This window comes from Rhinichthys klamathensis, unplaced genomic scaffold (genome assembly GCF_029890125.1).
Source record: "Rhinichthys klamathensis goyatoka isolate OS25496 unplaced genomic scaffold, OSU_Roscu_1.1 h1tg000090l_1, whole genome shotgun sequence".
NCBI classification, from domain to species: Eukaryota; Metazoa; Chordata; class Actinopteri; order Cypriniformes; family Leuciscidae; genus Rhinichthys; species Rhinichthys klamathensis.
Window position 1 is genome coordinate 4,998,662 of NW_026606629.1, and position 26,807 is coordinate 5,025,468.

The 26,807-nt window shown below is 47.6% G+C and overlaps 2 protein-coding genes across 3 annotated transcripts in view; one reads left to right on the top strand and one right to left on the bottom strand.

Moving 5' to 3' along the window:
• The window catches only part of ints6 (integrator complex subunit 6), a 30,851-nt gene extending 24,309 nt beyond the window's left edge, over positions 1-6,542 (top strand). The window contains exons 9-18 of one of the 2 annotated variants that reach the window (XM_056251931.1): positions 468-600; positions 717-811; positions 910-1,020; positions 1,107-1,322; positions 1,641-1,767; positions 1,987-2,129; positions 2,214-2,385; positions 2,511-2,852; positions 3,197-3,290; positions 5,790-6,542. In XM_056251931.1, the coding sequence (XP_056107906.1) occupies positions 468-600; positions 717-811; positions 910-1,020; positions 1,107-1,322; positions 1,641-1,767; positions 1,987-2,129; positions 2,214-2,385; positions 2,511-2,852; positions 3,197-3,290; positions 5,790-5,883 (1,527 nt within the window). In that variant the 3' untranslated portion in view covers positions 5,884-6,542. The remainder of the gene's footprint in view (positions 1-467; positions 601-716; positions 812-909; positions 1,021-1,106; positions 1,323-1,640; positions 1,768-1,986; positions 2,130-2,213; positions 2,386-2,510; positions 2,853-3,196; positions 3,291-5,789) is intronic. The other variant, XM_056251932.1, reaches the window with a different exon arrangement.
• A 1,186-nt stretch (positions 6,543-7,728) lies between these two features.
• LOC130085810 (THAP domain-containing protein 6-like) lies at positions 7,729-24,906 on the bottom strand. Its single transcript, XM_056251765.1, has 8 exons — positions 24,827-24,906; positions 9,805-9,997; positions 9,563-9,676; positions 9,028-9,230; positions 8,779-8,913; positions 8,591-8,736; positions 8,403-8,483; positions 7,729-7,733 (listed from the first exon to the last, which is right to left on the bottom strand). The coding sequence occupies exons 1-8, from the start codon at positions 24,904-24,906 to the stop codon at positions 7,729-7,731; spliced, it is 957 nt and encodes a 318-aa protein (XP_056107740.1).
• Positions 24,907-26,807: the final 1,901 nt, after the last annotated feature.

The window sequence follows — 26,807 nt, forward strand, 5'->3', positions numbered from 1 at the left end:
TCCAGTATAATCGGTCCGCCGAAACTCATCCAGTGAGAAACGTTCCGCGGTGCAAAAATAAGTGTTTAACGTGTTATTTTTTGTGTAATTAATTAACGCGTTAAAGTCTGTAATTAATTAATCTTAATTAACGCGTTAAAGTCCCGGCCCTAGTGTTTTTACATTACATCATAATTATTGCACTTTCACCATAAACACAAATCAAGAGAATGTCAACTTTTTTGTCAACTATTTTACCTCATCTAGTGTACTTATTTATTTTAGGATATGTATCATATAAATTAACACTCTGTGTCTACTTTAAGAAAACTGGTAAAACAAGAAACTCAAAGATGAGAACAGTGAAATCCCTGATAGTAATTTCAATAATTCCAAAAGTGCTAGTGTGAAAGCACCCTCAGAATTCACTAACTTGCACCTCTACTATGGCTGAACATTTATTGCTGTGACGTTTTATTCTCTCTCAGGTTTTTGTGTGTAATAGTGCTAAATACGGGGAACTCGGGCAGCCATTTGGCTATCTGAAGGCCAGCACAGCTCTAACCTGTGTCAACCTGTTTGTCATGCCCTATAACTACCCTGTGGTGCTGCCTTTGCTTGGTAAGTGTCATTAGTAACATCTCATTTATCAGAATTTGACGCTCTGTATTTGCTTTTGTATTTTCTTCGATTGTTGATGGATTTAAGTTATATAACTGTTCATCATGCATTTATAGATGACTTGATTACTGTGCATAAGTTCAAGCCTCCAGCGAAGTGGCGACAATCTTTTGAAAACTATCTTAAAACAATGCCACCCTACTACATCACTGTAAGTAATGGAATCACTCATGTTCATTTTAACATTACAAAAGTAATTAAATTAAATTATTTTCTTTCTTTTTTTTTTCTTCATCCTGATTCTTTCAGGCCCTGCGGAAAGCACTAAGAATGATGGGAGCTCCAAACCTGTTGGCTGACAACATGGAGTACGGCCTCAGCTACAGTGTTGTGTCGTATCTCAAAAAGCTCAGTCAGCAGGTGGGTACTAATATAGCTTGTTTTTAATGGCTTTGTTCTTAAAGTGCTTTATGAAGTTATGAATTATTAAATTGTGTATATTACAGACGAAGGTCGAGGCAGACAGAGTTTGTGCATCAGTAGGGAAAAAGGTGGTGCCAGAAGGTGGGATTAAACTTCGCTGCAGAAGCTCCGCCCTCTCTCTGGCCCACAGAAAGGATTTCACACAGCTGCTACAAAGTATCATAGGAGATGGGCCAGCTCTGCCAATGGAGGCAAACACCAAGGAGTTTGCCGGCTTTCAATTAGCTGCTCTGAATAAAGTGCGTGCATGTACACTACTGCACACTTTGTAGATGTTTTGTACTGTTTTCATGTGCTCAAGACCAGGAGATCCACAAAGAATACATATGACCTCTCTAAATTTAAATCAAGTCAGTGTGAGATTAATGTTTAAAAGGCTGGAATTGACTGTGAGTGTTTTGAGTATATATGGAACATTTGCTTTTTAGAATCACATTTTTTGTGCATAACCAACTTTTCAACAGGGTATTGTTTAGCAAATTATCCATGGTCAGTTCAGATCCCTCATCACCAATTCGAATCCCTCATCTTTATCATTATTCTCTTTGACAACACAGGCATTAAAACCACAAGGATTGCGGAACCCCTATGATATCCCAAGAGCTCATCTGCTGGACCAGCTGAGTCGCATGAGGCGGAACCTTCTGCATTCTAGCATCTGCATTCTGAAAGGACAAGATCAAGGTAATGCTCAGACAGTCAGCCATAAATGGTTATTGATTTCCGTGGAGCAGTTTTTTGAATGTCTGGACGATTCTCTCAATTACATTTAGTTTGATTTCTGAAAGAACTGCAAGCCTTTAACTTCAATCTGTGATATGATAAGTTTAATTTCATGATGCCATTTATATGGTCATTTTTGAACATTATTTATGTAACTTCAAATCTGTATTTTTTTTCTAGATCAGCTTCACAGTGTGCCTATAGCTCAGATGGGCAACTATCAGGACTTCTTGAAGCATTGCCCAGCCCCTCTGAGAGAGGCAGACCCCGATCAGCCTAAACGTCTGCACACTTTTGGTAACCCCTTCAAATTGGACAAGAAGGTAATTTTAGATCTCAGGCTTTCAAAAAGAAGCACTACATAGATTTGACTTTCAGGCAAATAGCACTTTTTCTCTTCATGTCAGGCGATGATGGTGGATGAGGCAGATGAATTTGTTACTGGCACTCAAGGCAAAGGCAAACGTCCTGGAGAGTCCAGTAGTCCTGCTGGGGTAGGGGCCCCCAAACGCAGGCGCTGCATGTCTCCACTGCTTCGGCCGGGACGGGCATATACACCTCCCAAAACACCACCCAGAAGTAAGTAACCAATAAAGTTTTAGTAGCAGGTGTTACAATCATCCAACTTAATTCTGGTTCCTTGGTGTCTAAAACATGGAAGCTCCAATTTTACTTGTGCATGTTTCTTGTCTGATCCAACACAGCAGCAGATAATGATTACACAGAATTGGAAAACCACATCACCAACCATTTCGAGTCAAACAACAACAACTCGGACAAGGAGCTGAGTCCTGTGCCAGAGTCTGAACCGATCGAGCAAAGGAACCACCTCCAGTCAGATGAGATTGAGAACCAGCAGGACGGAGTTCAGGAAAACGGCCAGTCCAGCGAGAGCGAGCTCTCTCTGGGCAGTGAGGGTGAAGAGGAGGCCCCGTGCCGCTACCCTTCCCCCTGCCAGCTGAAGAAAATCAGAAACGAAGAGAGCCAGGAGCTGAACTCTGAACTCCGAGTGCTCATCACCAAGGAGATCCGGAAACCTGGAAGACGTAAGTAACAACACGTGCAGATGTCTGCAACTAAACACTGCTAAAGTGTTTCTATCATTTCCTCTCTTAATGCTCTTTCCTGGATGGCGTCCAATAAGCGAAGGAGGGGTGGTCTCCCCCACCAACGCTTTGTCTTGTGAAATCCACTGTTGGCGTCTTTTGCTAAATGTGAAAATCTGTAATATTATTACAGCTGGGTTCCATTTTGTTCTATTTATTTATACATTGTACAATATTACCGGTCGTGGGAAATTCATTTGTTCCAGTGGTTTTACAATTATTTTTGGACATTGCTCATGACACCATACATCAAACCTTTCTACCACCCCCCGTCCTTAACGCAGGTTATGAAAAAATCTTCTACCTCCTCAAGCAAATCCAGGGCAGTTTGGAAACACGTCTGATCTTCCTGCAAAGCATAATCAAAGAGGCTGCCAGGTAAAATCCTTTCTCCAGATTCAACATTATGAGGTAGATTAACTACATATTGGTATTTGTACGAAGAGTAAAGCCCAAATTTTAAAAAAAATTATGCATACACAATAGGATATACTTGCAGTGTATGATATGTACATTTTTTTTAAGAATGCATGGAGCCAGAATTTTCACTCTATGCTCAGTTCATATGCGCCTTGAATTTTTTTTGCCACTAATCAGTTGGTCCACAAGGTGGCAGCACTGGATTCGCAGTCAAAAAAGAAACAGACAGAACAACAAACTACTGGAGACGCAACAATAGGTGCATGCATTTCCTGCGTTTTTCTCCACTTTTAGACATGCATTCGCAAACTTCTCTAAGCACTTCTCCTCGGTGGAATCCCAGCCACCATTTTGAAGTGCGTTCAACTTCTAGTGGACGAGGGAAGTTTATTTGGACAGACCCTCGATTCTGACTGGGGGAAGCGAGTCCACTGTACTCATGTGCACTTCATGCAGATCTATAGACAACAATACAACACAACTGTGACTTCACAACAGCATCTCACTTTGCTCGCACTTATTTTACCCGCAAGTGATCAAGGGCTTAGGGCGTTATATTTAAACACATTGCAAGGGTCCCACCAGTATTGGGCACTTGTGCTGCGTAAGCAATGGCTTGCATCTGAGAAATGGACTTAAACGCTGTGTGTAAATGTGTATATATATTATATCTAATATACATGCATACAGTATATACTTTGTTAGTAGTCATTTAGACTAGAGTTTGACAAAACTCAGGCCATCCTTAAAAATATTTTGGTTTGCAGTAACAGCAAAAAAAAAATAAAGGGTCGGTAGGTAGGTCTCTATTTTTTTTTTCAAGATTCAATGTAAAAAAAAAGGATAATTTTGGTCATAGTGATTAGGTCGGTATGAATTTAAACAAATTTGCATATCGTGACGTCACTGACTGGGTCTTCAACCCCCATGCCTTCGGGCGCACCATTGCGAACCTCATTTTGATACAGGTTATAGACCACAAACAATTTGAAATCTTTGTAAAAAAAAAAAAACATATTTATTGCATTAATTCCAGCTGCATTCATTTGGAAAAAAATAGGCAGAATAAAAAAAAAAAAAAAAAAGGAGCCACTAGATTTCAATGAAAGTGGATTTTCAGAGGGAAACAAATAAATTAAAATGACTAATCTCACCAGCGCCGCGCCGACCAATAAAACAGCGCGTTTGGCACCATTCGTTTACATTTGACCCATACTGTTACAAGCCCCCTTTCTGGCCTAGGGGCAGGAAAGGAGGGTAACAAAAAGTTGCAGGGAGAGAGTGAGAGATTTGACCCATAAACATCTGCTATTGTTAACGGAAATCAGTGAGGTCAAATAGCTAGGCGCATTGTAGGAAACTATAGGCCGATTAAGTAGTCCTGACATATTATGGAATGGTCGATTTTCTTTTGTGCAATTTAGTACATTTCGGTATGGGATGTGCTGTTTTATTGGTCAGCGCGGCGCTGGTGAGATTAGTTCCCGCCGCTCTGACCATTGGCTGGCGCAAGCAAACACTTCTCTCTGCGCTGTCGAGTCTGTCGCGCTCGCGCGTCTCTGTCCATTGAGCCACGCAGATTACAAGTCAGCGCAAGCGCGAACTCTGTAACACACCGCGCCGTTTCGTCCCCCTTTCGGTGTGTTTGGCTTCCCACACTTATGTGTGTTTGTTTGTCAGAGCCTGCAGTTGCTGTGTGACGCGCGTTCACGGTGGGCATGTCATGACGAGCTGGACGGGCTCCGAGAAAAGGCCGTTAACATCGATTCCCTATTTAACCATTAAGAATTTCGAATAATGAGCGACTAAATGTAGGCTCATACAGACGTATTTCACAAGCAGCCGCGCCGCAGCCATCATCACCGAGCGCGAACCATTGACAGTGAATGAAACGAAGCGAACGCACAGGCCATAGTGTGACATGCGTAAACCAATGGTGTAAACATAATCATAATAGATGACGCCACGGGTTTTTATTTAAAAGAAAGAACGTAGCCTACGCAATTTATATTCACAATACTTACTATAATAAATGTATATTATTTTATTGCATTTGTATTAGTTGTTTGAAGAGTAAAAAAAAAAAATCGGTCGGTCTTAATGCAAGTTTACAACCGGCAAGTCGGTCGGACTAAAAGGGAAAATAAATAAATAATTGGGTCGGTCCTAATTTGACAGGGTCGGTCGGGTTACGGCAAACAAGAATATTTTTAAGGATGGCCTCAAAGTATTTTTTTTTTAATTGGTCAACTTGTGGAGAGAAATAGTACAGACACTGGACAAGGATGAAGCCTTCTGGTGTGCATGTGTTTGTGTGCTATCAAAAGAAGTATACTTTCGGTACATGTTTGCTGCACCTGCACGTATATGCACTTCCAATGCATTAAGCCATAATTATGCTTCTATTCTATTAATATATCTTATTACTAATTAATTACATTGTGTGCGTGTGCACAGGTTTAAGAAGAGGGTCTTGATTGAGCAGCTGGAGAACTTCTTAGAGGAGATTCACTTAAGAGCCAACAGCATGAATCATCTGGACGGTTTCTGAGCACTCCATCTGCCCTACTTGAAATACTCGCGCACAGATCTGCACTATTTATGTAACGTTACTTGGGACTCGTGTGTCTCCAGTTTTTAGCAGTATTGAAGCTGATTTTATCGATGAGGACTTGGTGGGTTGTCTCTAAACCTCAGGACTGGGGGGATATGGGAATGTTTCTATGTCAGATGGTCATAAACGCACTGCTCCTTTTCTTTTTCTTAGACGTTTTTTCCTATCGAATTGTGCCAAAGAGAACTGGTTGAATGGCATCAGATTCTGCCTCATCTCATTTGCATTTTTGTATTCTCCTCCCACAGTTCCCTGTGACATTTTGACACGTGGCATTGATCAACAATATGTTTTCAAAATTTTAATTTCAGTCAAGAATAGAGTCTGGAAACTCACTGCTGCATTCAGTTTCAGACAAGATTATTTACTGGAAAGTAGATCTTTATCAGCAATATTCTCCACCAATAAAAAGGCGAGTTACAAAGCAATTCTTTAAAGTTGGAGGTTTGAGTGACATTGAGGTTTTATAATTAAATGTAGTCTTGTACACTCCAAAAATCATTGTTGATTATAAACTAAAATCTCAGGAATGATGTTGTTGCAAAAGATTTCGCTTTTGGCAGGAGAACAACATCTTTCTGAAGTTTTGTTTGCCTGATATTCTAAAAAAGCTCTTATCTATATATATAAAAAAAAAGTTACTTGAACTTATTTTTTTTTTTTTTTTCATTCTTAAACCACCCATCATTATTCCACATGGCTTCGATAACATTGCCTCTAGCAAAAGAGGTTCATGTCATATGGTTTTCAGAACACGGAACCATGGCAAATTTCTGTGAATAAGGACTGTAACACGTATATGAACTTTGATATCTTTGCTGAAAATTGCAAATGACAGTTCTGCATTAAGTGACCAAATTTGATTTACTGAAGTAACAACCAGAAGGATATAATGAAATGATGTATAGTTGCTATTTAAACATCTATGATAGTCAAGAGCCACTTACTCATTGACATGGGAAGTTGCTGCTAATGTATTCCCACATTACTGCCAAATTTTCAGTATCCCTTAGCTTCTTTTGGTCTTTGTGCCTCTCACCCTCCTAACCCTGCACCCTGTAGGGACCAAATCTTCATCATAAATGTTATAGATAAATCTGTGGCTTCTTTAAAAAAAAGTATTTTTATTATGCTGTATATATGTACATGGTGACATTGAAAATATTATTTAAGAGAATGTTTTGGTGGAAAGCCTTTTTTGTATGTATTTGAATAAAGTCTATTTTACACTGTGAATAGTCATGTAAATAAATGACATTTTTCTGTCATTAATTTCTCAGTGGCACGATGTCATTAAAAGGATTGCAAAGCTTACCATGTTCAGTGTTCGGTTGTGTCTTAGAATACAAAACGGGGACAGAGGTAGTTTTTTTTTCCTGTATTTAGCCAGTGACAGGCAACCAAAAACAGGGATGTCTGGTCACCCTATGAAATGTGATGTAGGCTATGATGGGTATTTTGCAAATCACACACTATAAATATGATAGAGAAGCAGAAACAGATAGTGAGAGTAAAGTTAGATATTTTAATAATTTGAAGAAACAATATGATTAAATGATAGTCTACTTGATTTTTTTTATATATATTTGTCTCTCTCTGTCTCACACACTGTACTACCACGTTCTTCTGCATCCATCTCCTCCCAGCCCTTGACATTTAGCAGCCCCACTCACACGCTTTACATGAGCTAAAAACCCTAAAACAGGACTGTTTTGCAGAGCTTCTTTCTGGTGCTCCCTTTCTGCAGTTCAAGAGAGGTAAGTTTGGCAATGTGGTGCAGCCTTATCCTGAGAAACACAGACACAACCAATGACAACAAATCAGAATGATGGTTGTCGATGCCAAACTGTCTCCTCAATGTGTTCCCCAAGCAGAAAAACATCCTCCGTTCCAATCTCCTGCCGGACGATGTGTGTGACTGTCGACACCTTAGGAGCTTGCACCGTTGAAGCTCGGCGGATCACCCTCTCTGCAGCTATCAGCACTTTATAATAATAATAAACAAAATAATACATTATATTTATATAGTGCTTTACACAGTACTCAAAGACACTTTATAGAACAGAGAAAATAAGAACAAAGCAACCTTAATTTACAAAGATAAAAAAAAAAAAAACCCTTCACTGTGCCTTGTGATGGAATCACTAGGCCGCCGTCGTTTTTCAGGGCTAGAAGGTGGTTGCTCTTTTCAAATGAAGATGGTACAGCATCTCTGACCAAGCTCGCACGGCACACATCACAGGACACCTTTCGTAGAATCTGCCGGAATACAAACCCTGCTATGTAGACCAGAGCATTGACCACCAGACCACCAAACCGAGTGGGGAGATAACTGTGGTCACACACACACACGGCGAAATGTTGGCGAATGGAGATGGGTGCTCTTCAGCAGAGGACATCTCCACAGCAGACAGGGAAACAGTGTTATCTAAGGGCTGCCACATTGTCTGTCTTACCAGATGAGACACCACACCGAACCATCAGACGGCGGGAGATGGCCTGGAACTGGCGTGCCGATGGATTGTTATTCCAGTCGCCTTGTATGGAAAACAGGCACACAATACATACATTACTCACAAGACATAAAGATATTCATTAGGTATATTTTCAGAATTTATTGTAATTTAAAGAGCACCAACCCTACCTGACGCTCTGATTGAATTAAATAAGAGCTCCAAGTGATCCTGGCTGAACCTGTAGGTGGGCACATACCGCTGAACTTGGAGCAGTTCAGGAATCATCAGCATCAACGTGTCGATATTGATGACAAATCCGATGACCGACAAGTACCTGCAAAAGAAAAAAGTTTTATTACTCTGATCATGGCGAAACAAGACACCCCAAGAAAGCACCATGTGGTATTTGTGTGCCTTTGGACCCTGTAGATGGAGCGTGAGCGCAAACTCTCTGTAGTCCTTTGTGTACTCATGGCCCTGCTTTGCCATGAGGTCTATCTGAAGATCTGAAATGTTATGATTTAAAATGAATAAGTCCCCTTAAGATAATAACTAAGGAGTTTTATAAAGAGAGTAAGAATAACATGTACATGTATTTCAAAATGCTAATTTTGTCTTAGCGGAGTAGAATTCAAGCTTCTCTTTGAGCTCTTCATTAATGAGGTTCTTTTCCCTCAAATCACCCAAAATACTCTTCACTGTGGTCTTTGACCTCTTTTCTCTGGCCATGGCATTCTTCTCTCGCTCCAGACTTTCCACTCTTGTGAAGGCTTTATTGAGTCTGGTCTTAAGAGCGGCAGGAGAAGCAGGCAAGGCATAGCCATGATCCTAGTAGAAAGAGGGATGAACATGGTTTGAGTAATGTTTCACTTCACAAACATCACTTTGACACCACTAGTTTATGGCCCACAATCTTTCTTATAGTCATCCCATGTCAAAGCCACTGCCAGCACCGTGTGTGTGTGTGTGTGTGTGTGTGTGTGTGTGTGTGTGTGTGTGTGTGTGTGTGTGTGTGTGTCAGGAATGCATGTTCATCGTGTCTTCAATTGTGTGTGTATGGGGTTATTTGTGAGTGTGTTTAATATGAGTTGCAGCAAATAAGTGAGATTTTAATATGTCCAGGAACATTATGATATGATGTTTAAAGTAGAAATATTCACATAATTAGGCTGAGGTTGTGGGTGTGAGGTTGCCGTTTCTTGGGAATCCTGAGAGGCCACGGACAGGCTTTCTTCAGCTCTTCTGGAGGTAGACGTAGCCCTGCCCTTTTCCAACTAAAATGAAGAAGCATAATACATAATACAATACATATATAAAGGGATAAGTACATCCCCCTTCCCTGTGATTGATAATAGAATATTTACATTTATGAATGCTAATAGCCTTATGATGATACACCTACTCTTTGGAGGTGAACCGGGAAGCTGAAGACGGATGGAATAACAACATATCGGAGTCGAACAATCTGACCCGTCCTATCAAAATCGCCCTGCTTAAAATGTTGAGAGCAAAGCACTGATGAAAAACTTGCAGTGAATCCTTCTCTCCTCAAAGCCACTTCCCACTTCTTCCTCACATCCTTGTCCTTGGGAAACCTTCATGTGCAAAAGGCTCAAGTGATGTGAATCTGGACTGAGCATGTACAGCGAGTGTTCGCTCAGACCACACCCCCTTTTCTGACATGTTACGACATGCCCTGGCTTGCAGAGAACGGCCGTCAGTTTTTAGTTTCACTTTATAAGTTAAGCTTCAGGTTGTGTTCGTGTGCGTCAGTGACCACCAGTAAGTTACAATTAAATAAAATAGATAAGTTAATGTTAGTATTTTATGTTAAAGTTTATAGTCAGTGACAGCCTTTATCTCTGTTGTATGTGTAGCTTGTATATCATTATTACTGTAGTTCATGTTTCAGGACATGTTTAGCATTGTTTATTTAAGTAGCTATGGAGACTTATTAGCCTCAATTGTGTTTATGTTAGTTAATATCGATGTTTATTTCCTTTCCTTTAGAACCACACCTACACTGTAAAGTTAGTAAGAAATAGTGCCTGTGCATCTGTATTTTAAAGTATTAAACCATTCAACGAATATCCCTGCCTTCCGTGTCCTGACTAGACACCCCATATTGGTGACTAATTTTCATAACCAGTAGAGCTCCATTACAATTTATGGTCCTTCGAGCCGGATCGAGTCAACGATATGGCAACCAGTAAAGAAGGAATCAGCCTCCCTGTTTCACCTGTGCGCCCCAAACGCTCAGTGCAACGCCCAAGATATCTGGATGATTTTTTAGTTGAATATACCGAACAGCATAGCTTAGCGCAGATGCACAGGCACGGAGAGGAGAGAAAGCTACTCAGTCCTGCTAAAAGCATATCCGCAATGACACCGATGCAGAATGCAAATGAAGCCATTGTTCATCAGGCTTTGGAGACAGCACGGCAACAGAGTGAAACGGCCAAGAAACAAACAGAGCTTTTGGAGTTTTTCCTGCAGCACCATTCCCCTCAGACCTCAGCTCGGTGGTCAAGGAGGTCATCACGGCATCAGACCCCAGTACGCCAACTCTACCCAGACAGAGGAGGTGAACCACAGCCTTCCCCAGCCCTTGCTCCTTACCACCACAGAACTGAGGATTACCCAAGCGTAGCTGCAGACCTTACCCATCAGCTAGAACAAATGACACTTCCTCCACCTCTTAGCCGAGTCATTCAACCTCCTAGGCACACGCTCGATCCACGCTATGATGTTCAGGCTATCAAGCAGGATACTGAACATGATTCACCAGCTCACCTTCAGCCCAGCCATCCCAAGGGGTCACCCCAGGGCCTACAGCATTCAGTAGGTTTTCTAAGAAATGCCTCATCATATAGCTCACTCTCGTCTTACCCCATTTCAAGTAATTGTAAGCCCAACTCAGCTGCACCCGGCAGCCAACACGAGAAAGGTAGGGAGCCTCAGTTGGGAAATCCACATCTGGTGCCACCTGAACCTCATATCTATCTCCCACATGTGGATCCTCCCAGATCGCTAAATGTAAATCCAGCTCTCGATCAGATAAGGCCTCTACCCGTGCACCAGTCATTATATCAGCCTACTTATGTACCCCAACCCTTCTACCAAGGGAACCCAGCCATGCTGGCTCATTATCCCTCCACCGGGTATCAGCATGCACCCCCCAATATAGAAGGCCCAACATTTCCTGACTTCACCAAGGAGGATAGAGCTCAATATGTGGAGCTACGCCTTTCCCTTAGCACACTTCTTCATCCTTCTCACTCCGAGCATTTCAAGTATGCCATCTTGCTGAAGCATGTCAAGGTGCCACATGCACATCGCCTCGTGCTAGCTCATGCAGAGTCTAATATGCCCTACTCTGAAGCTCTGAAAGCACTGGATGAACGCTATGGACGTCCATATCAGTTTGTGCTGAAGGAGATAGAGGACATGGAATGCATACCCCTCATCCGAGATGATAGAGCTCTTGACGAGTTCTCTATCAGAGTGCAGTCGCTTGTCGGGATGCTGAAAGCTCTCCGAGGTGAAGGCCATGAGGAACTCCACTGCGGCTCAAATGGGAAGCGCCTTCTAAGCAGGCTCCCCAAGCACCAGCAAGAGAGATTTCGTCGTCAACAGTATAGGAAGGACCCGGATAAACTGAAGTTAACGCTCACTGACTTTTCAGAGTGGTTGAAGGCAGAAGTCAGATGCCTGGACATTGAGCCCTCACTTCAAGCTCACAGTGAGAAAGACAATAGAGAATTTAAGCAGCATAAGTCCAAGGTTAAGATCACTACTGTTATGCATGGGACAGGCAGTTCCAGTAACCATCCATCCGACACACCCTCTCAAGCAGCTCATTCTATTCGAACCCAAGGGAAGGGTAAGATATACTGCCCTTACTGCGAGGCAGAACACTACCTCAGCCAATGTGAGAGCTTTGCTAAGCTTACCAAATCAGAGATGGTGGATTGGATTAAAGTCAAGAGGAGGTGCTGGAGATGTGGACGTTCTCACCTAGCCTCTGCCTGTGACCTCAAGAAGCCGTGTCGCCTTTGTAAGTCGAAACACCTCTCCGTTCTTCATGAAGTCAACCAGAGGAGTGAGAACGAGCCCACCATCATGTCGACAGCAGAGACTCATTACCTGGATCAGCCAAATAGATATAGCCAGGTGCTGTTAAAGATTGTCAGAGTCAATTTGCAATACCAGGATAAAGTGCTCGACACGTATGCAGTGTTAGATGATGGCTCTGAGAGAACCATCCTGCTTTCATCTGCAGCACGCCGCCTGGGAGTACAGGGTCAAGCAGAAGACCTCACACTCCGTACTATCCGCCAAGACATCAAGATACTGTCAGGCTCACGTGTCTTTTACGATCACTCCAGCCTCCCAACCAACAAAGAGGTTCTCCATCCAAGGCGCATTCACAGGTGAACACTTAGGCCTTTCTCAGTACAGTTACCCAGTTACCCAGCTCCAGAGAAGATATCGGCATCTACAAGGTCTGGCAAACCCCTCCATCGATGGAGCTCAGCCAACCCTCCTGATTGGATCGAATAATGCTGATCTGATTGTTCCAATTGAGCCAGTTCATCTGGGTCCCCCTGGTGGTCCTGCAGCAGTCAAGACCAAGCTTGGTTGGACACTCCAGGGTCCAGCAAAATCCCTGCAGCAACAGCTTCCCACCACACAGTGCTTGTTCACCACAGTTTCCTCCCCTTCTGTTGAGCTGTTCAGTCAAGTTGAGCGGTTGTGGCAGTTAGATACACTGCCTTTCAAAAGTGAGAGATTGGTGACCAGATCCAGACAGGACAAGTACTCAGTGGACCTACTAGAGGCCGAGACCATCCGTGTAGAAGTAGATGGAGTGCATCGGTACGCTACACCCCTTCTACGAGTCCCAAACATGCCGAAGCTGCAAGTTTCAAAGGAAGGTGTGATGAAGAACCTGCGAAACACAGAGAAGAGGTTAGTACAAGACCAACTGCGTGCATCTACCTACCAGGAGGAGATCAAGAAACTGGAGATTGCTGGGTACGCCACCAAGATTGACTCCTTTACTGCGAGGCGGACTCATCAGAGGAGTCGTGGTTTCTGCCCCACCACATGGTCAGGCACAATGGCAAGGAACGGATTGTTTTCAACTGCAGCTTCCAGCTTGGCAGACAAAGTCTGAATAACTACCTCCTTCCTGGTCCAGCCTTAGGACCTTCACTCCTTGGAGTCCTCCTGCGCTTCAGAGAGCATCGAGTCGCAGTAAGTGGAGACATTAAAGGGATGTTTCACCAGGTCCGCCTGCTGGACAGAGACAAGCCCTTGCTGAGGTTCCTTTGGAGAGATCTAAAGACGGACGAACAGCCATCAGTGTACCAGTGGGAGGTCCTGCCGTTCGGGACGACGTGCAGTCCCTGCTGCGCGATCTTTGCTCTCCAGAAACACGTCAATGAGTCAAGTCAACCAGGGGGAAATGTCCGCCACAGTGTAGAACAGTGTTTCTACGTTGATAACTGCCTGCAGAGTCTACCCACCTTAGTAGAAGCCAGTGACCTTGTGACAAAGCTTAGAACCCTTCTATCTGCAGGTGGCTTCGATATTCGACAGTGGGCCAGTAACCAACCAGAGGTGATTCGCAACCTGCCTAAGGAGGCCAAGTCTGACAGCAGCGAAAGATGGGTTTCTCAGACGCATGGTGAAGCTCAAGAGATGACGCTGGGCCTCAGTTGGCACTTCATGGAAGATACACTCCATTACAGGCATCGACCGGTTGCCCCAAGTCAGACGACCATGCGAAATATCTATAAGATACTAGCAAGCCAGTATGATCCCCTAGGTCATATCCTGCCCTTCACCACGAGGGCCAAAGTTTTGGTCCAGAGACTGTGGGCCAAAGATCGCGACTGGGATGACCCAAACTTACCGGTCGACCTCTTGCAAGCCTGGACTACATGGGAAGAAGAGCTCCCTCAGCTCCCAATGGTCAGTCTCTCCCGGAGTTACTTCCCACTGGACTTGGATGTAACTGCCATCACCCTCGAGCTTCACGTCTTTTGTGATGCATCAGAGTCCGCCTATGGGTCAGTTGCTTACCTACGTGGCGAGGATCCTCATGGCCAAGTCCATGTAGCCTTTGTGCTGGCACGCTCAAGAGTGGCACCGAAGAAACAACAGTCAATGCCACGGCTTGAGCTCTGTACCGCCCTTACCGGAGCTCAGCTTGCCCTGATGATCCAGAGAGAGCTCACCCTTCAGTTGAGTGACACAGTGCTGTGGTCTGACTCCACCACAGTACTTACCTGGATACAGTCAGAGTCCTGCAGATACAAGGTGTTTGTAGGGACTCGTGTATCTGAGATTCAGGAGCTAACGGATCACCGGTCATGGAGGTATGTGGACACACAGAATAACCCTGCAGATGCTATCACCAGAGGGATGACACTATTCAACCTAGCCAAGCCAAACCAGTTCAGCCAAGGTCCTGCCTTCCTTCGGCTACCACGTGAGAGTTGGCCAGCCACAACTTCTTTCGTGGAGGTCCCAGATGAGACAGAGATGAAGAGGTCTGCGTTCTGTGGCATTATGTCAGCCATTACTGCTGCAGAGATCCTAGCCGTTGAAGACCACTCTACCTTTGGAGATCTCCTTGAGGCAACAAGTCGGTCACTGCATGCGGCGGCCTCCCAGTCAAGCGCCCTCAGTGCAGATGATTACGCAGAAGCAGAACTCCGAATCCTTCAGAGAGCGCAATATGATAGCTTTCCAGACGAAGTAAAGTGCCTAAAAACAGGGAAAGCACTTCCATCCAGCAGTCGGCTCTTGTCACTTGCTCCCGAGTACGACGTCTTTAAGGGCCTTATCCGAGTAGGTGGTAGGTTGCGCCGTTCTACAAGTCTGGAAGAAGATGTCATACACCCAATTGTGCTAGAACCTAAGCACCATATTACCAAACTTATCATACGACAGTATGACAACAAGTTACTCCATTCTGGATCAGAGAGGGTTTTGCAGAGCTCCGGCGCAGGTTTTGGATCCTCCAAGGCCGCGAAGCTGTGCGGCGTCATCAGAGATCCTGCCCGGAGTGCCAGAAATGGAGAGGAAAGCCTGTTATTCCTAAGATGGCAGATCTGCCCCCTTGTCGTCTCCGCCTCCTGAAGCCTCCATTTTATTCAACAGGAGTAGATTGCTTCGGCCCGTTCCAGGTCAAGCGAGGTCGGAGTACGGAAAAGAGATGGGGAATAGTTTTTAAGTGTATGACCACCAGGTGCATTCACCTAGATGTGCTGCCCAACATGGAGACCGACTCGTTCCTTATGTCACTCAGAAGGTTCGTGGCTAGACGGGGAACTCCCTTTGAGCTTCTCTCTGACTGTGGGACCAACTTCCGCGGAGGGGAGCACGAGCTCAAAGCAAGTTTTGAGGCCATGTGCGAAGAGCTGCAGACCAAGTTGGCTAAGCACCAGATCCGTTTCCAGTTCAACCCACCAAATGCACCTCACTTTGGTGGAGCCTGGGAGCGGGAAGTCAGATCCATTAAGGCTGCACTCTACGTTACTCTGGGAGCACAGACAGTGACCGAAGAAGTTTTGCAGACAGTTCTGATTGAGGTAGAGGGAATCCTCAACTCCAAGCCATTAGGCTATGTGTCGACAGATGTAGCTGATGTGGATCCCGTAACCCCCAACTACCTCCTCATGGGGCGGCCCGACTCTTCCCTTCCTCAAGTGGTGTACCCTGAGTCTGAGATTCTCAGTCGGAGAAGATGGCGGCACAGTCAGGTGTTAGCTGATCAGTTTTGGACTCACTTCATACGGAACTACTTACCTTTCTTGCAGTCAAGGCAGAATTGGGTAAAGGACACAGAGAACCTCACTGTTGGTACAGTGGTGATGGTAATTGACCAAAGGTTACCTCGGGCATTGTGGCCAGTGGGACGAGTCACGAAGACCATTAAGAGTGTCGATGGGGAAGTGAGGACTGCTGAGGTGCAGGTGGACAAGAGGACCTATACCAGACCAGTGGCCAAGCTCATTGAGCTGCCAGCCATCCCGGAGAATGCCTCGACAACAGCTCCTGTGGATAGTTGAGCCTTTCCAGGAGATAATTCACACTGTGAATTATGGGGCGGCTGTGCAAAAGGCTCAAGTGATGTGAATCTGGACTGAGCATGTACAGCGAGTGTTCGCTCAGACCACACCCCCTTTTCTGACATGTTACGACATGCCCTGGCTTGCAGAGAATGGCCGTCAGTTTTTAGTTTCACTTTATAAGTTAAGCTTCAGGTTGTGTTCGTGTGCGTCAGTGACCACAAGTAAGTTACAATTAAATAAAATAGATAAGTTAATGTTAGTATTTTATGTTAAAGTTTATAGTCAGTGACAGCCTTTATCTCTGTTGTATGTGTAGCTTGTATATCATTATTACTGTAGTTCATGTTTCAGGACATGTTTAGCATTGTTTATTTAAGTAGCTATGGAGACTTATTAGCCTCAATTGTGTTTATGTTAGTTAATATCGATGTTTATTTCCTTTCCTTTAGAACCACACCTACACTGTAAAGTTAGTAAGAAATAGTGCCTGTGCATCTGTATTTCAAAGTATTAAACCATTCAACGAATATCCCTGCCTTCCGTGTCCTGACTAGACACCCCATATTGGTGACTAATTTTCATAACCAGTAGAGCTCCATTACACTTCAAAATGAAAATGGAAGATTTGGAAGAGTCTACACAAAAACCTTTCACAAAGGAGGTCAAGCTTATTTTCTTCTTTCACATTTCTTAGAACCTTTCTTCAACAAAACTCTGTTCAACTAAAACATCTGTTGAGTGCGTATGCGGCAGTGCGTATGCGGTGCGTGTTGCGGTGCGTATGCGGTACAGGAGCAGCACGCGCTATAGTGCTTTCACATATGCTGCGTGCGTTTGCAGTGCACAACTGATCCGCGGCTGTACCACAAACACATTTACTCTCTATTTGTATTTAAAAAAATCATCAATCAAATCAAGTTATCAGCAGCAAAAGTTTTTGCCTCCAGTGCAATTCTCTTTGTAGGCCTATTCACGTTTAAAACACAATTTAAACAACGTATTATTCAATGCATTACTTTTATATAGGCCTAGATTATATATTAAGTTGCTCAAGCAAGTGGTAACATATTTAACCATGTACTTATATTAAAATCGCAAACATTTTAAATTAAAACCTAAAATTGACAAAAACAGCAGACTCATACCTTTTCTTTTGCATAATTTAAATCTGTATACAATACATCTTGCATGTCACAATTAACTTGTTCCCTTTCGTTGTCACTCCGAGTTCCGTCGGATGACGACGAATGGGGGTTTCGCTTAGAAAGCCAATCGACTTCGAGTACTACAAAACGAGCCAATGGCAAAGAAATGCCATGGGTCTGCGGAATTTGCATAGCGTAACTCCGCCTCACCTCGTGGGTATTTAAGGAGGACGCTGGCAGCAAATAGGCATGTTTTCGCTTCGGAGCCAAGGTGATCCTTCGCTCCACAAGCCATTCCTGTACTGTCAGTTCTGCAGACGAGCGAGATTCTCTGGTGTTGGTGTGACGGCGATCTCCGGCGAGGACGCGCTTCCTGCTTTTCTGTCCGTGATTCGACAGCGAGTGTGTTTCTCCCCGGGCGCTTCAACACAGTCAGAGTTTCTTTTTCTCACAAAAGAGCTTGCACGCGGCACGTCTTTTTAAAGATGCCTCGCCCGTGCACTTCTGGTTGCGGTAGACTCGTTGATGACTCTGATGGGCACGAGTGGTGCATAGTGTGTTTGGGCATTAATCACGCTAGAGCAGCACTCGTGGATGACTCATGTTCTCTCTGTGGGAACATGACCATCGCAGCATCCCCTCATCCACACCCCGATCTACTGACTCTAGAAATAGAGCTAGTACTTCGGCTGGTGGCCAGGGTGATCTGAGGATGACGGTTTGGAACAAAGCGCCGACTATCAGTCCGTGCCCAGCCGCATCCTCTCCAGTGCTGCAACCCGTGAGTGTTCGGGGGATTCCGGCGGGATCATCTTCGGGTGTCCCGCGGGTTTCCTTTGACGCTCCAGAGGATGACGCGATGTCTATCGCAGCATCACAAGGTGGGTCTGAGTCTTCTGGAAGTGAAGACTCATCACAGCTGCCACCTTCGGGTGTGAATACAGTTGTGCTAGAGTCTGATCCAGAGATGACGGCCATGCTGTCTCGAGCCGCCGCGAGCATCGGGTTAGAGTGGAACCCTCCGCCCTGCCCCGAGCGCTCGCGGCTGGATGACTGGTATTTGGGTCAGGCTGCAGACCCCCGTCCGCGTCAGGCCCCGATACCTTTCTTCCCGGACGTGCATGGTGAGATCTCGAAGTCCTGGAAGACTCCCATGTCTTCCCGTGACCGCTCGCTGATTTCATCCGCCTTTCCTCCCCTCGATATGGCCGCTGCCCGTGGGTACACTGGGCTCCCCCCGGTTGAACGCTTTGTTGCGATGCAACTGTGTCCTCAGAGCGCTTCTTCTCGTGGTGAGCCTAAGCACCCATCCAAAGCCTGTATGTACTCGTCTGCGTTAGTGGCGAAGTCCTACAGAGCTGCGGGACAGGCAGCCGCCTCTTTGCATGCCATGGCCATTCTGCAGGTCTACCAGGCCCAGATGCTCAGGGACATGCACGAGGGCAGGACAGACCCGGGGCTCTTCAATGAGCTGCGCGCCGCCACCGACCTTGCTCTCCGAGCGACGAAGGTGACCGCACGCTCCCTGGGTTTGGTGATGTCCACAGCCGTGGTCCAGGAGAGACACCTCTGGCTTAATCTTGCTGATGTGGAGGATGCCGAGCGGTCCCGGCTGCTCGACACCCCCATATCGCAAGATGGCCTTTTCGGCGGTGCAGTCGAGGATTTTGCCCAACAGTTCTCGACTGCCCAGAAACAGACTGAGGCTATTAAGCACATTCTGCCCCGACGGCCCGCTGCTGCCTCCACTCAGCCGACCGGGCAGAATACTCAGTCTGTTTCCCGCCGAGGGCGCCCTCCTACGGCTCCCACCCCTCCCGCCCGGCCCAAGCAGCAGCCTTCACCCGGGCCCGGTCGCGGAGGAGGCCGTAGGAAGGCGCCCCAGCCCTCTCCAGTCCCGCCCCCCGCTAAATGCCGGGTCAAGCGGCGCTCCTGAGACGGGCTGCTCAGGGATGATGTACACTTCTCAGGAGGTGGTAGCAGGACCACTCCTTCCCCCGGTGGAGGGCCGGGGGAGAATCTTGAGAGAAGTGACACATTCATCCCTGAGCATACAGAGTTCTTGGACGACACGGTGCGCCGCCCCCGGGCCGTGCACCCCTCGTCCTCCTCTGTCCCAGAGCCGGATGACAGTGCGCGCCGTCCCCGGACCATGCCGCTCTCATCCCCCTCTGTCGCCAGACCCCTGGCAGAGCAGACCCCCGTGGAACGTTCGTCCTTCCCTGGTCTCCTCTGTCAGGGCGCGGTTCATGACTGCACCCCCACATCGGGCCGCTATGCCGTCCACGTCTGGGTCAGTCATACCGCCTCGCTGCCCCACCGACGGGAAGTCTGTGGTTCGCATGACCCCGCTGGTTCAGTCCTTGGGAGCCTGGCTAGAGCTTCCCAACCTGTCCCGCTGGGTCGCACGAACGATCAGGCTCGGCTACGCGATTCAGTTCGCGCGGTCTCCTCCCCGCTTCAGGGGAGTCCGCTCCACTTTGGTCGGTGGCAATGCCCCTATCATGAGAGCGGAGGTTGCTACCCTGCTGGCGAAGGGTGCGATCGAGACTGTCCCTCCAGCCGAAATGAAGACCGGCTTCTACAGCCCGTATTTCATTGTCCCGAAGAAAACCGGTGGGTTACGGCCAATCCTGGACCTGCGCGTTCTGAACCGCTCCCTTCACAGGCTGCCGTTCAAGATGCTCACCGCCAAACGCGTTTTCGAATGTGTGCGGCACCAGGATTGGTTTGCAGCGATCGACCTGAAGGACGCCTACTTTCATGTCTCCATTCTCCCTCGACACAGACCGTTCCTTCGGTTTGCTTTCGAGGGTCAGGCATATCAGTACGCAGTTCTCCCATTCGGGCTAGCCCTGTCCCCTCGCGTCTTTACGAAGGTCGTCGAGGCAGCCCTTGTTCCCCTCCGGGAACACGGGGTTCGCATTCTGAACTATCTCGACGACTGGCTGATTCTAGCTCACTCTCGAGATCAGCTTTGCGAACACAGGGACTTGGTACTCCGCCATGTAGCCCGTTTGGGCCTTCGGGTCAACTGGGAGAAGAGCAAACTTTGCCCCGCGCAGAGGATCTCTTTTCTCGGTATGGAGATCGACTCGGTCGCCATGTCCGCGCAGCTTACGAGCGAGCGCGCGCAGTCACTGCTGACTTGCCTGAGACAGTTCGAGGGCAAGAGTGCGGTTCCACTGAAACTTTTTCAGAGGCTCCTGGGGCATATGGCATCTGCTGCCGCGGCAACGCCGCTCGGATTGCTTCATATGAGACCGCTTCAGCTTTGGCTTCGCGACCGAGTCCCGAGGTGGGCATGGCAACACGGCACGCTCCGAGTACCAGTTACTCCGACCTGCCGTCAGACCTTCACCCCGTGGGGGAACCTCAGCTTTCTACGGGCAGGAGTGCCTCTGGAACGAGCTTCCCGGCATGTTGTTGTAACGACAGATGCCTCCACCACGGGCTGGGGTGCCATGTGCAATGGACGTGCTGCCGCGGGCTCCTGGACAGGACCCCACCGCTTATGGCACATCAATTGCCTCGAGTTGCTGGCTGTACAGCTCGCCCTGCGCCGCTTCCGAGCCGTGCTCTCGGGCCAGCATGTACTAGTCCGATCAGACAATACCGCGACTGTAGCGTACATCAACCGTCAAGGTGGTCTGCGCTCTCGCCGTATGTCGCAACTCGCCCGCCACCTCCTATTTTGGAGTCAGAAGCATCTGAGGTCGCTTCGTGCCATCTATATTCCAGGAGCTCTGAACTGTGCAGCCGACGAGCTCTCACGGTTTCAGCCCCTCCCGGGAGATTGGCGACTCCATCCCCAGTCGGTTCAGCTGATTTGGGACCAGTTCGGGGACGCACAGATAGATCTGTTTGCCTCTCACGACTCGACCCATTGCGCCCAGTATTATTCCCTGACCGAGGGCACGCTCGGCACGGATGCTCTGGCGCACAGCTGGCCGCGGGGCCGCAAATATGCGTTTCCCCCAGTGAGCCTTCTTGCGCAACTCCTGCGCAAGGTCAGGGAGGACGAGGAGCAGGTCACTCTGGTCGCGCCGTACTGGCCCACCCGGACCTGGTTCTCCGAACTTGTACTCCTCGCGACAGCACCTCCTTGGCCGATTCCTCTGAGGAAGGACCTCCTTTCTCAGGGACGGGGCACCCTATGGCACCCTCGTCCCGATCTGTGGAACCTCCACGTGTGGCTCCTGGACGGGACGAGGCAGGTTTGAGTACCCTGCCACCAGCGGTGGCGGCTACCATCACTTCCGCTAGAGCGTCGTCCACGAGACACCTCTATGCGTTGAAGTGGAACCTCTTTGTCAGCTGGTGCTCTTCTCGCCGAGAAGAGCCCCGGAGTTGTTCGATCAGTGTTGTGCTTTCCTTTCTTCAAGAAGGGTTGGAGCGAAGGCTGTCTCCCTCCACCCTTAAGGTCTATGTCGCCGCTATTGCCGCACAGCATGTCCTTTTAGAAGGTAAGTCTTTGGGGAAGCATGACCTGATCGTCAGGTTCCTGAGAGGAGCGAGGAGACTGAATCCTCCTCGCCCTTCTCTCGTACCCTCTTGGGACCTCGCAGTGGTCTTAACCGCCCTGCGTAGTGCTCCCTTTGAGCCTTTACAGTCAGTCGAGCTTAACTTCCTGTCAATGAAGACGGCACTTCTGACTGCATTGGCCTCCGTTAAGAGGGTAGGGGACCTGCACGCATTCTCCGTTGACGAAGCGTGCCTGGAATTCGGGCCGGCGTACTCTCACGTGATCCTGAGACCCCGGCTTGGATATGTGCCCAAGGTTCCTACCACTCCCTTTCGGGACCAGGTGGTGAACCTGCAAGCGCTGCCCCAGGAGGAGGCAGACCCAGCCTTGGCACTGCTCTGTCCAGTACGTGCTCTTCGCATCTATGTAGACAGAACGCAGTGTTTCAGGACCTCAGACCAGCTCTTTGTCTGTTATGGTGGGAAGCTGAAGGGAAAGGCTCTCTCCAAGCAAAGGTTGTCTCACTGGATAGTGGACGCCATTGCTTTGGCATACCAGCAGCAAGGTCGACCGTGCCCCCTTGGTGTGACTGCCCACTCCACCCGGAGTGTGGCATCCTCTTGGGCTCTAGCGCATGGCGCCTCGCTAACAGACATCTGCAGAGCTGCAGGCTGGGCGACACCTAACACATTCGCCAGATTCTACAATCTCCGAGTGGAGCCTGTGTCCTCTCATGTACTCGCTTCAACCAGCTAGTACCGGACCCGCTCAGGTGTCTTCGCTTGCTCGCCATTCCACTCTACGGACTGGATACGTGCGATATTCTCCTCAGGTGAGCTTCTCCGAAAGCCCTGAGTTCCTCCAGCACTCCTGACGTCGGCGCCAGTGTCTCTTGCCTGCGCGTCGGCTAGGTGCCTCCCGTGTGCATGGTACCTCCCTGAGCTACCCCCACATGTGTATTCCCACTGTAAGCCTCTCTGAGCATGTGTCTTTCCCTTGGCAAGCCACCTTGCCACCCCTGGGGTTGAAATATTCCACCTGCGGCTGGACACCCCAGTGATTCCCCATATGCATCCCTCGGGTCATATGTGTATTCTTAAGTCCCCCCCTCTGGGTTGGCAGTAATTGCATACTTCCCTAAGATCTGGGATATGCTCCCCAGTGTACCTTGGTATTCCTGTGTTAAATAGGAGTCCTTCGTCCGTGCTAGTCTCACGACAGGGATCTCAGATTTACGCAGGGCACTGGAAGACAGCTGGGAAGGTGGCGTGATTAGACTGGTATCCCCATTCGTCGTCATCCGACGGAACTCGGAGTGACAACGAAAGGGAACGTCTCGGTTACGGATGTAACCCTCGTTCCCTGAGTAGGGAACGGAGACGTTCCGTCTGTCTGCCACTTCCGCTGTACCGCGGGGATCGCCTGAGCTCAGTCTTGGCTCCTCAGCGAAGAAAACATGCCTATTTGCTGCCAGCGTCCTCCTTAAATACCCACGAGGTGAGGCGGAGTTACGCTATGCAAATTCCGCAGACCCATGGCATTTCTTTGCCATTGGCTCGTTTTGTAGTACTCGAAGTCGATTGGCTTTCTAAGCGAAACCCCCATTCGTCGTCATCCGACGGAACGTCTCCGTTCCCTACTCAGGGAACGAGGGTTACATCCGTAACCGAGACGTTTTTCCACCTCAACGAATGAGACGAGTGTCGTTCATTATGGGGCCTTGTTGAAGTAAATTGTAGCTTTCTTTGCTTTACCCCGGTCTTAAAGTAAAAAGATGACTGTGAACAAAGTAGTATTTAATTAAATGCATTTATGGTTACATTTTATTTAATTAAATACATTTATGGTGAGATTACTACATTTTATTGAATTAAATGCATTTATGGTGAAATTACTACATATTCAGGTCAGTCTTTGTTCATTTTGACCACGAACCGTGCGCTGTCACTTTAATTCAGCGTTTGCAGCACAGCAAAAATAGACTCGGTGCGTAAACGATCTCTGCACTGCTGTATACGCACCGCAACTGGAACGGATCGACGGACCGCATCCGCGTGCAGTGTGAAAGCTCTAACCTGTTAACATGGGTACGGAAAAAAATACGCACCGCATACGCACTGCAAACGGAGTATGTGTGAAACGGGCGTAAGACGCGCGCTGTGTAGTGTGTAGTAGAAGAAGAATGTCAGTTCTCGCGCATGCGTCCTGGAAATCTCTTGAACCGTCGTCTTAGGCCCACAAGGAAGCAATGGAATAGTCGAATAAAGTCGTTATTTTTGTTTGTTTTTCCGCACAAAAAGTATTCTCGTCGCTTGATAAACTTATAGTGGAGCCACTGTAGGCACATGAAATATTTAAACATTTTCTTTAATGACTTTCTGGGCCGTCAAGTATCATTCCCTTTGGCAGCCTATAGCAGTGATCCAGCTCTCAGATTTAATAAAAAATATCTTCACTTGTGTTCCGAAGATGAACAAAGGTCTTACGGGGTTGGTACAGCATGGGGGTGAGTAATTAATGACTTAATTTTCATTTTTGGGTGAACTAACCCTTTAACAAGTCTCAGTTCATAGCCGGGTGAACACTGGTCGGTGCAGTAAACATAGCCTAGCTAGCTGGCTACGATTTCAGTACAGTAATATCAAAGATCCTTGCTCCTTCTCACCTCTCTCTGGTAATATTCTATTCACAAAATACAACCATTAGTACGGTAATGTTAAATCTTACTTGAGAAAAGTAATCCCCCGAGCCCTATTTGCGATGGTCCGGCGATTTGAACAGGAATATGTTGCACAGTGCTCTGGCATCTTAAAGGGGTCATATAATGGTACATGCACTTTTACAAGTTGATTGTACTGAAATGTGTGTTGGCAGTGCCTGTACACAACCATCATATAATGATAAAAATCCATCCAGTGTTTTTGTTTTAATCTCCTTATATGTTTTCCCCTGCCTCAAATTGAGCCGTTCGTTTTTGTGACGTCAATAAAACGGACGCCCCTCCCGCGATTGTTGATTGACAGTGATTCAACACAGACCCGCCCTCGCTCGTCCTGTCAATCATAGTCCGCGCGGATCGGCGCGGTCATTGTTGATATGCTGGAGCACTGTCTATGAGCAGAATGGCGTCTAAGCGATTGTGGTGTTCTGTTCTTGGGTGTAATAACGAACACAGCAGTCATTTTAATGTTCCTAAATCCGAACCGCTGAAGACGCAGTGGCTGAGTTTGTTTTCGAAGGGAATATTCCCCACGAGCAACGTCAGCTCTCATGTTTGCCGAATCATTTCTCAGTGGACTGCTTTATAAACGAGGATCAGTGTAAAGCTGGTTTTGCTGAGAAGCTGCACCTGAATAAAGGATCGGAACCTATTCATCTTCCTGCTGAACCTTCAGAAAAACTAAAGTGAGTGTAACGTTTTATTAATCTTTATATTAATATTTATATAATCTTTGCAAATCGCCAGCTGCACGCTTCACGATGAATGCGTCGGTTTACACTCAGGGTACATTACAGCATGTTCTCTTACGAGAGGTTCTCTCGTATTGCGTAAGCTAGCTTACGCTGCGGGAAAGATTCATCTTTTCTGAGAAATTGAAGCCAAAAATTATCCTATAATTTTGTATCCATTGTCAATGCAGTTCAGCTGCAGCAGAGCATGAGCAGGCTAGCTAGCAGCTCATTGGCTCGCTCACAGGGAACTGCTTAAGCCTATGAGGAGACACGAATGAACTCTCGGCCAATGAGAGTCTGACCTGCTCTCATTGCGTCAGAGCCCGCCGAAACGGGCGTGGCCAGAGAGTATAAATTCGCCTCTCAGGCTGTAAACTCTGATTTTCATCTCTTCAGAGAGGCTACACGCATCTGCTGATCCTGAGAGAAGCCGCCGTCGTGGAAAAGGCACCTTCTAGCGAGCATCTGGGAGACTGAGGAAGCCGGCCGTCTTCGCCACCTTCAGCCGTCCTGCAAGCTAGCGCCATCCGACGGATTCATATCCTTTATCAAAAGCTTCTTGTTTTGTGTGTGTGTGTATCTAAAAGAGCCGAGCGTCTTTGTAAAGATGTCTCGTTTTTCCTCCTGCGGTTCTTGCCACGCTCCCCTCGAGACTGGAGACCGCCACGTCATCTGCGCTCTCTGCCTCGGATTGGAGCACGCCGAGCTCGCCCTCGCCGATGGCGGCTGCGATCTCTGCGAGGAGATGCCGTTGTCGACCCTGCGGGCTCGACTTCAGGCCACAAAAGCTGCTTCCGCGCCGCCTTCGACTTCGCCGCGTAAGAAGAAACGCCGCTCGCAAAGGCCGCCGGAACCCCAGCCAGAAGCGTTCATCCCGCCGGAGCCTGTCGCCTCCCGCTCTCCTTCTCCGCCGCTTCCGGACATACAGTTGCCGCCGAGTGGCCGCTCTGTCGCCTCCGACGACGCCGCGGACATCAAGGAGACATGTTCGCTTCTCGCTTCAGACAGTGAGGATTGGTCCGGTTCTCACGCCTCTTCGGCCCGAGAATGCTCTAGGACCCGCGCTGGAATTGAGGAGGAATTAGTGCGCCTCCTCTCACAGGCCGTCGAACGCCTCGGGCTCGATTGGTCTCCTCCCCCCGAGCAGACCATCAACCGTATGGACGGCAGCTATTTCCGCCAGCGCTCGACTCCCGTCACTAAATGGGCCGCGCCCTTCTTGCCCGAACTGCACGCGGAACTCACAAAGTCCTGG